The sequence below is a fragment of the Gallinula chloropus genome (genome assembly GCF_964237585.1).
Source record: "Gallinula chloropus genome assembly, chromosome: 3".
Taxonomy (NCBI): domain Eukaryota; kingdom Metazoa; phylum Chordata; class Aves; order Gruiformes; family Rallidae; genus Gallinula; species Gallinula chloropus.
Window position 1 is genome coordinate 89,241,831 of NC_140087.1, and position 15,745 is coordinate 89,257,575.

At 38.0% G+C, this 15,745-nt stretch overlaps 1 protein-coding gene across 6 annotated transcripts in view; it reads right to left on the reverse strand.

Moving 5' to 3' along the window:
* The window catches only part of MYO6 (myosin VI), a gene marked incomplete at its 5' end in the record, with an annotated part of 78,157 nt that overhangs the window by 45,700 nt on the left and 16,712 nt on the right, over positions 1-15,745 (reverse strand). For 4 of the 6 annotated variants that reach the window (XM_084261629.1, XM_084261628.1, XM_084261627.1 and 1 more), the window contains 5 exons: positions 989-1,133; positions 3,103-3,283; positions 5,470-5,550; positions 11,736-11,900; positions 13,448-13,545. In XM_084261629.1, coding sequence (XP_084117755.1) covers positions 989-1,133; positions 3,103-3,283; positions 5,470-5,550; positions 11,736-11,900; positions 13,448-13,545 — 670 coding nt within the window. Of the gene's footprint in view, positions 1-988; positions 1,134-3,102; positions 3,284-4,188; positions 4,198-5,469; positions 5,551-11,735; positions 11,901-13,447; positions 13,546-15,745 lie in introns of all 6 variants that reach the window. The other 2 variants (XM_084261631.1, XM_084261630.1) reach the window with 2 other exon arrangements.

The following is a 15,745-nucleotide window of genomic DNA, read 5'->3' on the forward strand; positions in this document are numbered from 1 at the left end:
GAGCATCCCAAACCTATTAATCACAGGGCAGCAGTCAGGGAAGCACTGCACAGCCCCTTTGAAAAAAAATGATGCATAAAAGTATATTCTGAAATAATACAGGCACAGCATTAGCATCCTTTGAAACACTGCATCTGTTAAATCTGTGGGCATATCTAATTTTCTGTGTAAGTTATGGATTTGACAGGCTGGCTGTTGTACTTTCAAGGGCCACACAGCATACTGACAGGTGAGAGGTTTTATAAAGTGTGATAGTGACTTATTGAAAACTGCTCTTTTCCGGAAAAAAAGGCCGGTTTAGTCACATGTTGTGTAACTTCCACCCTTCCAAATAAAAATAAACGAACTCCAATGGCCTAACAACAGTGAAACAAGCGTGCCTCAGTGCAGAGCGTCTAAAAATGCACACTGGGGTCAACTGCTTTAAAAACAAAATCAATCAATCAAACCTCAGTTAAAAAAAACCCTCATCCAAAAACTGTCACTTGCATGATGGAAAAACATAACAATTACTGTTCTGAAGGGCCTGACAATGTAAGTCTGCTCGTCAGACCTCCTGCATCGTCGGATTTTCTGTAGGATCGTGGGTTTGTGCTCCCATTTTATACGCCGCCACGTAAGCACTTGAAACAACTGTGACTCGGTTTATGCTTGCAAACGGTGAGGGGGTAGTTTGAGGTTGTTTTTCCCTTTTCCCCGTGGGTAAGAAAACGGACAAAGTCAGTCAGTGTCCAAAGGCTGATCCCGAAGGCCATGGGCAGGCAGCGGGCGTGAGACACGAGCTACCTCAGACCGCAGCTCGCAGGGCAGGGCCGGGAGGGGTCAGTGGCTCCCATCCCCAACTCACACTGGCCGTGGCTCCCTCTGCCAGCACACGGGAGCAACCCGTTCCATCGGCGTTACCCGCGGTATTCCCCGCTACGCTCCCCCCACACACCCCCCGCCCCGCCCCGCTCCCCGCCGCTGCCGCCTCCCTTGCGGGACTCACTTGATGACCGTTCCTTTGGCGCCCCCTGCCGTGGTGAGCATGACGCGCGTGGTGAGGCTGCCGCGCAGGTCCTCCGTGTCCAGCCCCAGCAGCGCCGAGCAGCACTCCAGCGCCGGCTCGCTCCGCGGCCTCAGCGTGCAGCCCCCTGCGAGCAACACACACAGGCCTTACCCACCGCCCTCACTCGCTCGCGTTCTCCCACCCCCGCCCCCGCCCCAACCGCAGGCGAGCTGTTTGAAATACTGACTCTTAACACACTGCGAGTTTGGCTTTTTTTTTTTCTAACAGAGTTCCAGGGAGAAACACACTGAACAGGTGATTATGTTGCTGTGCTGGCTAGAAGCAGCACCAGCTCAGGGGGAATGCAAGCTTGCCTCGGGAAACTACCTCATGCATTAAACGTCAAGGGTCAGTTTAAAAAACAAAACAAAAAAAAACCCACCCCAAAACAAAAAAAAACCCAACAAAACAAAATAAAAAAAATCCCTAAAAAAACCCCACCCAAAAACGATGCATGAAACCCCACGTTCCTAGAGCACTGCTCTAAACATGGGCTGTTCAAAGCTAGCCTGCTTGTGAGGGCAAGAACCATCCCATTAAGTGCTAACACCTAGAAACCAACTGCAGCGATTGTAACTTTTGGATGTAGGTGTTGCTGTCAGACCTCCCTAGGCCTCCTCGCTACACAACAGGAGTGCCTGGCAGGGCGGACTCCAAGCGCTTGCATTTTCAGGTTACGTACGTTTCCTCAGTTAAACAGACAAGAAGTGTGCTTCCTTCTGCTCTGTGCCATGGCCCTGGCACCTGAGCTGTCCAGACACTACAAGCCTCATAAATCTCTAACTGAAGCGCTTGGTCAGACACTAAATTACATATGCCAGGATTACATTTATTTCTTCTTTTCTGTAAAATTTACTTCTACAGTTAAGTGAAGAGCCCAAAAGGGATAAATAACTGGACATTCCTTAACTAAATAAAGACACATACACAAAAACCTCCTTAAAAGATTAAGGTTTTTGTGACTTGACTTTGGAAGCTCTGAAACACCATCTGACCTGTAGTAAACAGCTTTTGTTTGGTGTTTCCCAGGTTTTTGAAGCAGCAAGAAAACTTCAGAGGGTCTCTGGTGCACAGTACATCGTGTCAGGTACACAGAGCCTGGAGCAGTCAAAAGCAATGCCCCGTGTGTACACATACAACAAGGTGTGTGTATGTACACATACAAGGTGCATTTTATTCCAGAAAATGTAGGTTTGAATTTAAATATTCATAGAAAATAAGTTTTACTGGTGTGCTCCTTCCCTTCTCTGACCTTCTTCGCCTTTTGCAGTACACCTTCTTATTCCTTTGCTTCCTGAAACTTTCTCTCCACTCAAACTCAGGCCTTTTTCACTCTGCTCCACATTGTCAAGCCCGAAGTCCCATCTCACTGAAGGCCCAAACAGGGAAACTCTCCGCCACTTTACTGCCAACTACTCTTCTCCACCCTAACATCTTCCCAGGTCCATTCACATTAAGCATGCTTGATTCAGACACCTTCATGAAGATGGCAAGACCATGACATGAAACTGGGCATGTTCCTCAGCTTTTCTGTGTATTCTGCTACTATGTCCCAGTGACATTCATACCAACCCATCTTGTGAGTGACATCTTAAAATGTGGAAGTTTACATTTACCTAACATTTTGCTGTACCTTTTTTTTTCCCCTCAAGTCTCACAATACAGGTATTTTTTGGAAGCTGAAGGACATAATGCCTTTCCCTACAGGTGGAGTTGCTAATTTCAGTATTTTTTCATTGCATTAGCAAGAAGTTGGACTTTTTAAAATTATTATAAATACAGTTTTGAGACAAAAAAATGTCTCTATATCAATCTGCACTGAACAATTTCTTGAATGATTTTACTGAGTGCCTATTTGCTTTCAGTGCATGTAAAGAAGCATCACCTTAACACAACAAAGTAAACTTGACTTCACAATGGGGTGAATTAAGATTGAATTACCCTTGAACACAATGCACCTTTCTGAAGCAGTAACTCACATGGAAAAAGAATGATCTATAATCAAGAGACATTTTCAGTATTTTTATAGAAAAACAATTTATGTTTCATCTAACCTGAAGTGCTTCCAGCTTCCTCAAAATCAATATTTCCAAGGTGAAGGACACCAGCCACCACACGAAAAAGATCAAGTTTTTCTTCATCATCCAGTCCAATCTTTTTCATTGCTGTGCACATTCTGTTAAAATCTCCATGATCATCTAAAAGTGGATCCTTCAATGAACCTGCTTTGAGATACTATAAAGCAACAAGAGAAACCAAAAATTCAGTAAGCAATTTAAAAATAAATGTAAACAGTTATTTCCAATCAAGAATAAACCATAACAAAAGCATAAAAAAGCATGCAAGGCCCAAACTAAGTAGAAAGAGATTAGAGCTCTCCATATGAACAAGACTTTGCAAGAACCCAAATTAGTTTTAAATTTTTGATACTTCCAAGCATGGTCTTCAAACTTTAACTTCAACACAAACTTCAAACTATCTTCAGAAAGCAGGAGCTGAAGAGTGTGACAGCTAAGGATAGGGGAATACAGGATAGTGAGGAGGAGTTTGGCTAAGGGAAACTACCAAGGGAAGCTTCCAACCCCTAACAGTTGAAAGAAAGATGAGGTTCTCGTAACGGGATGACTGGAAGTTTGACAGGCGATGGGAAAGCAATACAGGACAACTCAGAATTGGAAGAAGAGTTATCCCTATCCCAAACAGACATACTTAGAGAAATGTACTTGTTAATGTTTGCTGGTGATTAAGAAACAGTGCAGCTGTTTGCAGCATTCTATGAGTTAAAAGAATACCAGCTCCACTGTAAAATGCCAATTTAATGTTTTGCTGATTTTCCTAATTTAAATACATCAAAAGCTGGTTTAATTATTAACTATTTTAAGCAGTAGATAGTAACACATCTGCATGCAATCAAGAGACTAACTGAACATGCACAGACTGATCTAAGGTTTTACAATTACTTTAAAATGTTTTCGACTAAAAAGAATAATTAAATTTAAATAGAAGCCTTGTTAATGTAAAATAAGCTAATGTGATTTTTATCAAAACAAAACACCACATGCATATGAAAAATTCACTTCACACAACATTTAGACACATCAATAAAATTAAACTCCATCTTAATTATGTAAAATGATCACCTCATCTTCCTGATAAGGAAAACACAAAAATAATTTAAGTATTAATTGACTGTTCCAGTTGCTTTTATTAAAATAAACAATATTTTTCATAAAATGACAGAGCAAATATTAAATTTCTGATTTGAAAACCTGAACAATGCCATGTATTTCCTGCTTGATTGGCTAGGAAAAGTTTTAATATCACTGAACTGTGATCATTCATTGTGCCTTCAAATTAACATGGCTGTAACATACGGCTATTACAGTATCACGTGGTCCACTATTTAATTTCGAATACGTAATTTCAGAATGTTCTAGTATGTTCTAGTTTAGAAAAAAAACAAACTTCAAATCAAGAGGACACATTTTATGTGACAGAAAACCCGCCTGTAAACCACATCAATAACAGAAGATTGCATAGGTTCATCACCCAACAACAAGAATAAATAAACATTGATACTTTACACCTACATAAATTAGCAACTTGACTAGAAATCTTAATTTAAGATAAAATAGGTAAACTGAGGCAAAATCTCCCAGCCATCTCTTAGCCTACATGCTTGAGAAGAATTAAATACCTATCAGCTTTCTGCCTCACAGTAATATCAAATCAGTATTTCTGTATCTCACTTTTCACCATCCCTGATTATAGAAAATTTACTACATTCAAGCAAAAGAAACTGGTGCTATGTGCTCAGCATTATGCCACAAATTATTGTCATTCCAGTTTAAGAACAAAAAAAATAAAAGTAAACAGAGAGAGGATAGAAATGTTCTGAAGTTTCACAGTGTCTTCCAGGAAATGCCATGCTCTGCCATAAGTAACAGTTCATAGCAAGGGGACAACAATACAGAATGGCAGCGTGCTGGGGAGGGGGATATACTCATCCTGGGAGCAAAGATGCGCTGATGCCTTTTACAAAACAGTTTCAAATATCACCTCTGAAATAAGAGACAGTAAAAATTGCTCTGGAGAAAAACTACTGCTTCTGACCTATTCCTAGCAGCAGTAAGATTTAAAAAAAAAATGACAGAAAGTGTTGGACTGATTTTTGTTTTCCACAGAAGACAAGTTGTATCATTAATTGTTATATTATTGTAAGAATGAAAAGGAAACAGTATTGTATACTGTGACATTTTGGATTTTAAGATGCACGTTAAAATGTATTTCTAGGACTGAACTCCAAACCTCCAAAGATGTGTAAAATGAACATTTCGTTCCACACTGTAAAACTGTAATCATCATTTTCAACTCTACCTGTATTAGCGAATAATATAAACTAACTGAAGATACAAACATACCTCAGGACTCTTGCGATTCTGCGGGATCTGCTTGTCTGTTTCTTTGTTAGCAAAGTATCTGGTACAGCCTCGATTTAAATACTGTAACAATGAAAAAAACATGGAAATAACATACAGAACATACATAACAGTAAACAGAAGTAAGAAAAACATGCTTTTATTAAAGGCTTGCACTACACAGCTATATTTATTCACACTACACCAATAATATGCTAGGTATTCAGTCTTCCTCCTTGAAAATGAATTTATCTACAAAATTACAGAAGTGTAACATTGAAAACTTCTCAATTTTGACAAGTAAAATACTTTTTTTCACAGTGGGATATTAATTTTGTTAATTCCCACAGTCTTTTCTTAACATTTGCCTCTATTAAACCTCATAATGGAGTCTGGTACTGCAGAAAAGAAAATCAAAAGTAGGAACCAAGAAAATATTTTTTTAGCCTGTACGCAATACCAAACTTTACTCCAGAATGCTTTACAGAACATAAGTAAAATCTTCATGCTTTCAGGAATATTTAGGCTTTGTATAGGATATGCAGGGGTGAAGGGGGATAGGATCAAAGTACGTGTAGTACTAAGTCCAGTGTAGCTTTGTGGTCCCTTTTTCCTTACCAGTGAAATATTTCTATAGGTAGTAGGAGACATAGCATAATAAAAAGCTTAGAGTCTTAAAAGTTTATGGTACAAGCAGAAGCCTACTTCAGAATCTGAATTCTGCTATCAATTTCAAATTGTATAGCAAAGGGAACAGACGAAGAAGCATTCAGATAATGACTGACACTTACAGCAAAATGGGATTGCCAGCTTTTTCTTTCTGATTTGTTCAGCTGAAAGTAAGAACTCTGTCCAAAAGCTTGGACAGAGCCCTTTGTCTAAAGGAAGTGAACTGATTCTTTGCTCTAGCCCATGAACAAAGAGGATTTCTTCAGCTAGGTGAACACAGATAATTCTAGACTTTGATTAAAATTTATATACAACATTCTAAAAAAAATAAAATAATCTTCAAAGCATTTCTAACAACAGAAGAAAACTAAGTGATAAATTTAATATTAAAACAAAGTGACAAGAAACACTGTTCAAAGTTCTTTGTGCTTAAGAAAATACTGAAAAGTCTTCTTTATCAGTTGGTAAGAATGCAAAGCACAGCATGATTTAAACACAGTAATAAATCCCTGTATTACAGTACTAGCGATGTGATCCCAGAAACTGGGGATGGGAAGTGAAAGAGGTGGTACTTTTCAAGAAGAGAGTGTGGAAACTTATCTGACAGACTGCGAATGTGAACCAACACAGTATTCAGTAATGACCTATGTAAGAAACGTTTAATCACAAGATAATGGCTTTTATTTGAAAGCTAAAATCTCACATAAATTTACATTTTAAACCTAGGAGAAATAATACTTTTAAAGCAAATAAATACACAGCTTGAGGTTATCCTATTTAACATCTAAATGCCATTGTACATTGGTTGTTTTTTTTTAAACTCTGAAGTACAACATCACTGACCCAAACACCAAGCAATCTAATTTATCTTCCAGAAATTAAGATCTGAAACAAATTCAGCTTCTCATTTCCATCAACTATTCTGCAGGTGCAGACTTACTGTGCAGTTTTACTTTCAAAGCCATGGGATGCAGTCCAAGCCACCTGGACCTACCAGGTTCAGTGCAGCCTTACCTGAAAACCTTCTGCAAGGGCACCTGCATACTTTTGTGTGGGTGTACTCATTGCCACCTAAATTCACAATTCCCCAGGAAAAGTGTAGGGGAAGGATGAACTAAGAGAGATAACCTCCATCAGTGCTGCTGAAATCTAGGCAGCAGTTCAGGCAGGTGCAGCCAGCACAGTTGTCCTGGTTGACCTATGCCAAGATGGCCAAACACAGAGGGAGGAGATTGGAGGGGATCACCTAAGTCAAAACACAGCAAGCCTACTGGGAGAGGGAAAAAGTCTAGCTATCCTTCAGCTTTTAATACTGTTCCACTTTTGTGAAAAATGATTTAGATTTGTGATAATCCTATTTTCAGCTGAATGCAGTTAAGGAAACTTGTCATTAAGCAAAACACCCTTGAACCTGCCCTAATTTGGGCTCTGACTTGATAAGCTACAAGGCAAAGGGAAAGTGGCACAACAGAGTCAATACAAAACTGTGTCTTTACAGATGATTTTTTCTAAATGACAGTTTTAAGAATATGATTCTTTTTCCTGAATGTTTTTCCTAGAATTAACATCAAAACACTGACCATTCACCAAACCTTAGAATCACAGAGTGGTCTGGAAAGGAACCTCGACGCTCATCTAGTCCTAACCCCCCTGCCTGCCATGGGCAGGGACACCCTCCACTAGCCCAGGCTGCCCAAAGCCCCATCCAACCTGGCCTTTAACACTGCCAGGAAGGGGGCTGCCAGAGTTTCTCTAGGCAACTGGTTCCAGTGCCTCACAACCCTCACAGGGAAGAACTAACACAAGCGTGATTATTCAGAGCTATTTTCTCATAAATCCTGAAGCAGCAAGTGAGAATGAAAAAAACAGAAAAAAATAATCCCGACAAAAGTAATACAAATTTAGGAAGAAAATGACCATTTACTTTCTTTTTTCCTCTAAAAATCTCCTAACAAGTCATACTTTATGAAAATGTAATGTGACTAATAAAATTAAAGTGTATTAATTTACACACATACTAAGATGAAAATGATCCCAAAGTAGTTTTGTTTTAATTAAAGATAATCTGCTTCAACTTCTGAAGGGGGAAAAATGTTACAATTTTTAAATTTAAGATGCAGAGCGGATCTTTCACATGCAGCAAGGAACTTGAGCTTCAAATACTAACTGATTTGGTACGGCAATAAATATTTTCAATGCAAATGAAACTCCCTGCGCTGCAAGCTTATCAAAATAAAAAAAGAGTATGTCCCAGTATGATAAGGCTGGTGTGACTGTAAACTCTTTATAAATTATTAGAAACAGGCAAGTGAGTGCCTTCTGTAAAGGCACACAGGCTGTTCAGTAAAAAATCAGGCTGCACCAGCCTGATTTTAAGCAGGTTATAATTCTGACTTTGACATCTGTAATGTTATATGCTCTCCGGAGGAGAGTTTTGATTTAAAAGAAAAATCCCCAGGAGTGAACATGCAGCCTATTTAGTTCCAAAATTAAAAATCTATTAACTACCAAAAAAAAGGTTATAATGGAAAAGTGGCTGCACAATAAAAATACATATTTGAAAATTAGTTCAATATTTTAGCTTCAAACCATGCAAGAGAATATTGCTTAGAATAAATGTACAATAAGGTTTTGAAAACTTGCTCCATATTATATGAAAATTAATGGCACTGGGATTTATTTTTAAGCATTGTATTTGTTAGGTGCCGCAAAACAAAGGCTTTCCTTCTAGACAACAGGTGCAGGCATTTCTTAATACACATCAAATCAAGTTTCCATCACAAAACGGAGTAAAATAAATGAACTATAAGAAGGTACAACCAAATACTTAAAGAAATAATACGAGGTCTATAAAGGCGCCTGCCTAGGAACACCTTTGAAGAAGTAAGGGAGCTTGTCCTAAAATACTGTCACGGCTCTTAGGGAGCAAGATCACCTAGATACCACAGTACAAATATAAGGCATGTACAATGAGGAACTGAAGCTCTGTGTCTGCTTCCTGGATCATCAGTATGCAGGGACTGACCTGGCCAGGCCAAGCAGCAGTGGCAACCTGTTGGGTCACTGAAGAGCTGCCTTCCCAATGAGCACACTAATTTAGGTCTCACCTATGCAGCCACTGCTTGGCAGAAAAGCAGGAGGAGCTTTGTATCTTTAGGGCTTCTAGCCCTCTGCTGAATTCTGATGAAGCTGAGTACAAAAGGTCTTTGGGGAAAGCAACAGATAAGCACTGGCCAAGTTTTATTTAGAAATCCACCAAGGAAAATAAACCAACAAAGACAACAATTAACACAGTAATGTAGCGCTTTGTCAGCAGTGCTCCTCACCCCATTTAAGATCTAAGACGTCTAAAAAAATGACAGTAAATTAATTTTTATCCTTCTAATTGCACATGCTCTCCAGGGGCTGTGCTACAAAACCCTTCCAAGCTCTCCACAGGGATTTTATCTGTACATTTCAGAAATACACAAAATTCTGTTTCCATGGGATTCCAAGCCAGGCACTAGCCAAAAGACAGTGGAGAGAGAGAGAGAGAGAGACAAATCACAGAACACAAGCAAACAACTGACCAGTATTTACCAGTAGGATTTCATTTGCCTGTATTTTTCTCTTCACTGCAAGTTAGCAAAGCACATGGTGATATTTGTAGGTATTTACAGTTCAAGTGTGATTGTCAAAATGAAGAGAAACAAAACAAAAACCTATCGATATGTTTATCTATAATTAAACAGCAGGCATGAGTGATTGAAGGCAAAAGTCTTCACCTCACTAGAAAATTGGTGATGACAGTGTAAGATATGAATAAGCTTAGAAGGACCCTGAAAGAGATGGCAGAAGCTTTCTTTGAAGACAAAGAGAAGGGACAATCAGGAAAACAATGAGACAGAGCAATATCAGTAAAGCTGCACTGGTTGGATAACACTCGGTTCAGTAATATTCGCTTCTCAAAAAAAACCCCTCAACACCCTGCAGTAATAAAGATGCAACACATTGAGAAATTAAAATAGAATTTAAAAATAAGAGAAATGGGTTTGTAGTCACTGAGACAAGCAGAAAACAAAATAGAGAAAAAAAAATGTTGACTGATTTTTTTGATTGACAAGGAAAGAAAGCAGAGGGAAATGTCATATTATTTGTCAATCATTTCTGAAAACAGCTCAGTGCAATCTGAACTAAGGAAAGGAGAAAAAAGGAAACCTGGAGGAAGAAGTTAAACTGAAGTTGTAGAACTACTCAGTGGAAAAATGGGAGGAGAAGAATGCAAGGACTTAATGGCAGGACAGAAAGCCAGCCTGCTTGTGGCGTTGCCACTAGACACACAACACAGAATCAGGGTTAATCAGAAGAAACCACATGATCTCAGCAAAGGGAAAAACCACTAAAAATAAAGCATGGGGAGAAGAAGAAAAGGCAGTAAACAAATCAGAAGGCATACAAACAGGCATACTGGATTGAATTAAAATGCCTATACTATCCAAAAGCTTGTCTTCAACCATGGCCTCTGCTTCACCCAAGGATTTTACTGTTCCTTTCTGAGTCGGGATGACAAAACTGTGTACACTCACTGCAGCATAACTCACTATTTCATTCTCCCTTCCATTTCCAGTAACTCCTAAAATTCTAGTCTGGTATTTCCCTCCTGTTGAACAGTAACCTAACATTTGTAAAGAAGTATGCACAATGATGCAAGGCTTATTGCCCCACTGCTTATTTTAACTTCACTTTCACTTAGATATAGTTAGGAATATTACATTCAGCACTGATTTGATGTGCATTTTATTGGTTTCTCCATTACTTAACTAACTGGACCAGACAGCCAAAACTCAGAAACAGCAGAAGTTCTCAGGAAAGAATAAATTAGGCGAAAGAAAGCCTAAGGAGGAGGATCATGCTTAATGAATAGATGAAATCTTGTCAGGAAGTGCTGAGCATGGGCTTTGGGTCAACTGGAGATACAAGGCTAAGCTTTCATCTGAAAGAGACTAGTGAGTCTTATCTGACCAAGAACAGAGAAGGAATGGGAGAGGCTCAAAACTGGAGCAGTACTGATGACATCTAGAAGACAAGTAGAAAAGAAAAGTGACGTGAAAGCACATGGATTGGAACAGAGAAACAACCACCTTGCCACCGTGGCCTGTTCCCTGCTGGGAACTGTGAGGAAAAAATAATTTGAGAGACAGAATGATGGGACAATTACATCTTCCTAAATGCATGGCCTGAATAGGAAGAAATAAATGCAGTTTTCAGGGTTTAAAAGATGGGTTACCCACAGAACAGCTGGATCACGATCAAGAAATTTACACTTTGCACCTCTAGAAGAGCCCGTAACAACATTACTAGCAGCTGGGTATATGACAGTACATTTTTTGAAAAAGTAAAAATTCTTCAATTTTAAGGTACAGGGAAAAAGTACAGGAAATCCTTCAGTAAAGAAACTGGCAGACAGCTTTATTTCAGGAACAAATAGTTGTAACAAAAATTCTTCTGATCTTTATAACAAGAGTCTGTCAAAGCTAATAAATAGCGTTTTTAATAAAATCTATATGAAAAATCCACATATGTCAATACGAAACTTTAAAAACACTGACTCTGATACTCACCCTAAAGTTGTCAGGAGAGCTTAGATATAGTTTTTCCCTAATGTCTTCTGGAGCACCAGCACACAGCCTGTAAAAGATATGGTAATTCCTCTCTTCCTTGCCTTGCACACAGATCCTGGATTTCTCCAGAAGGTAATGTGATACAAATCCACCAACCACCGAGTTCTGGGAGGAAGAAATATTTTTCTGATTATCTGGGGATTTTTTTGGATTACTTGAGATTCAGTTGTTTTCAATTTACTTATGTCTCATCATGGCTTGCTCAACAGACACTGCTACAAAGAAGATTAAAATATATCTATACCTAATACATATTAAGCTTAGAAAAGAAACCATTGCCTTTGCCCTAACTTTTCCCCACACACACACTCATCTATTGCTTATACATACACTTCTCTTAATATAAGGGTCTGCTTCACCCCAACAAACAGAAATCCTTGTAGAATTCCAGTAGTTCCTAGAAGAAGCACTACCACAGCCACCCTTATGCTGCCAGTGCAGCCTTCTCTAGTTGCATTTCACCCAGACTATAACCTGGCCTAGCCAAATCTTAATAGCAAAGAAATTCCTGAGTTTATGGCCACTACAAGTAGGAAAGACTAATAAGTACACCACAAAGTGAAGTGTTGGGAACTATGAAGTCCTGTAAATAAGGGGTAAAAGCCTGAAAAAAGCTTCTAAGCAGTTTCCAAAGATATATTCTGAGTCCTATTTGCCTCATCGGAAGCAATTAATCTGAAATGCCATGCAAGCGTTGACAGATCAGGAATGCATCATTCAAAGTAGAAATCTGGGTCCTTTCTGTAAGTCTGTTAACATGAACTGGACCAACAGATAAAGTCCCTCTACCCTTACAGGAATTTAGTTATTCACTATCTAAACTATTAATCAGAGATAAGAAGTTTAGTTACAAAACCAAGCAATGAAAACTTTGGAAAAGACCACATGCTCAAGACCAGTTGAGGAGCTTAAACTATGCAGGGAGGAACTGCATGAATTTGTTTCTTTATGTCCTCAATCATAAAGATGAGGAGGCATGTACAGAATCTCTACAGGCATTTTCAAGAGAAGTCTTCACCTGGCACATAATGGACTGCCATACAGTCATCCTTAATTGTGGAATGTGTATAAAATGTATAAAAATGTATAAAACTACACTTTTGTAACTGTACAAAAATGTATAAAAATACACCTAAAGAAAATCTTACATACGTTACACAGTGAATAACACTTCTGACAAAAAATGAATTCCATGACTTCTGTCACATACATAATCTTAATGTGATGTCCCAAAATTTCATACAAATCATCAACAATTCATTTAAATTATTAAAGCATTAAAATACATTTCCATCTGTCTGCAAGTAATATGCAACTCACAATTATTTCTGCATTCAAGGAAGGAATAAATACTTAACAGCAAGTAGGTTACACTTTAGATATGCCATTTTGCCATGTAGGAAACAATTTTTATTCTATTGTGGATGGAAGCAATTTTCCTAGTGACTTGACCCACTGCTTTTCAGTAGTGATACAGTACTGCATGTCCTTGGTTTGTCTTTCAAGGGGGTAGAATACAAATCAAATATGTAAAGTAGGACAGCAGCTATTTGCTGCAACATTAACAAGTCTATTCAACATTATGACAGTTTAGCATTTCCATTTTATGGCCAAAAAAAAGTCAGCATTTATATGTAACAAGATTCCAGTACCTTTTCATTGAAGTGAATTTCAACAAATTTCCCAAAACGACTGCTGTTGTTGTTGCGAACAGTCTTTGCATTTCCAAAGGCTTCTAACAGGGGGTTTGCTGTTTAAAAAATTAAAGTTAAAATTTCTGGAGTGTTAAAATACGAACAAACTAACAAAAAAGAAAGACAGAACAAATACATACTGATTATTCAGTGAACTTAATGAGAATAAGATTTCAAAATTAAAGGAAAAAGATTAGCTATTTGCAAATTGTATTGTATAGACTGTAGTGGAACTTAAAATTAAATACTTAAATATCACATACCACTGCAAAGTATTTACTGTAAAGTATATGAATTGATATTGTAGGAATTTCAGTATTTAGTATGCTCTACTACAGCAAGTAACTTAACAACTAATATATAAACTCTAGGAGACAGTACACAATTTGACACTTCCTAATGAGTTGTTACTCATAAAATCTAAACTACCTACTTAACCCACAGACAAAAATGCCACTTAAATGTCATGCATGCAACATGCTAGATTGATTAGGGAATAAAATAAATAAATAAAGTCTTAGAGCGTGTTGATTTTAAAAACAACTTAAAAATGCCCTTTCAGATTAGGTCAATTAGGTGATTGAGTGATTTTTTTTTTTCCTGGCTGCTGTTTTCAAGCATCTCAAAGTTCATACAGAAAGAGTGGCAGAAATCTACTGCGCACATATCTATATAAACAGCACACACAGCTTAAGCCGTTTGAAAATGCATAGTAGTTATGAAACACAAGGCCTCTGAAAGACTTTCTTTCGCTAGATCTGAAGATGAAAGAAAACCAATGCGGAGCCCTCAACACAAGAAGGACATGGACCTGTCAGAGCACGTCCAGAGAAGGGCCACAAAAATGATCACCTGAAAGGTGCCTATAAGAAAGCTGGGGAAGAACTGTTCACAAGGGCATGGAGCAATAGGACGAGAGGTAATGGTTTTAAACTAGAAAAGGACAGATTTTGGTTGGATATTAGGAAAAAAAACTTCAGTATGAGGGTGGTAGATCACTGGAACGGGTTGCCCAGAGAGGTAGTGGAGGTCCCATCCCTGGAGATATCCAAGGTCAGGCTTGATGAGGCTCTGAGCAACCTGACCTAGAAAGGATGTCCCTGTTTGCTGCAGGGGGGCTGGACTAGATGACTTTTAAAGGTCCCTTCCAACCTAATACATTCTATGATTCTATGATTTACTGAACTTCATTAACAATAAACCACTGAAAGAATCTTCAAATTTTTAAAGACTTCTAGCAAAAAAAAACATACACTGGAAACCAAGTGAGCAGAAACTCACTTAGAACCATCTACAAATCTGCTTCTATAAAAATTAAAGAACGAAGGAATAACTATAAAATGTTGGATAAAGAATGGATGATTTGGTAGGACAACACAAGCATTAACTATTTTGGTTAGCCAGATTAATTTTTTAATACACAATATTCATGAAAATTCAAATCTGAATTTCAAAACTGAATTCATAAGAGATATTTGATAATTATTCCTGTATTTTACATAATAGTAACAGTTTTAAATAACAGGTTATGAATTAAAACAAACTGCACGTGGTCTTTCAAATAGGTTAAAGGTTCCTCTAGTAATACATACGCTGTAAGCATGGCCACTAAAATTGTTCCTAAAAAACTTTAAAATTAATGCATCAGATGCCACTTTAGATTTTAAAAAGACCAAACCTACAAGTACCAATTAATTTTATGGCATACTTCATTAGGCATTATCCATCTCTTAGCCACTTTGAGTTCCTTTAGCACACAGTGGATTTTACCAAGGAACTGGTTTAAGCAGTCCTTCAGCAACAAGAGATTAAAGCCTGCAGTATTTCTCTTGAATACTCCAGTGGCTCAGATTTCAAAAGAGAAAAATTTAAAGCAAAAATTTTTGGTTTAAGAAGCATAATGAAATTGTGAAATAAATCTAGTACATGCTATAGAAAAAGATTAAAGAAGATTAAAACTGACATATGAGATATTATTAGATTGACTGAGTGTTGTTTGGTTTTGAGATATTTGCATTTTCTCGAAAAGTTGTCTTCCATTCAATTAGAAAGTGCATGCAACATGAAAGAGGCTCAACTGGATGATCAACACAGCCTCTTCTGACCTTATTTGGAAGTGTATTACAAAGACAGACACAATGAAAGTGTTAATCCAAATTATGTGCTTTCTGGCAAGAAAGACATTAACAGAAAAATGACCCAGAACCATAATGTAAAATAATTTCCCTCCTTTATCTGACTTTGAGACCTTCTATG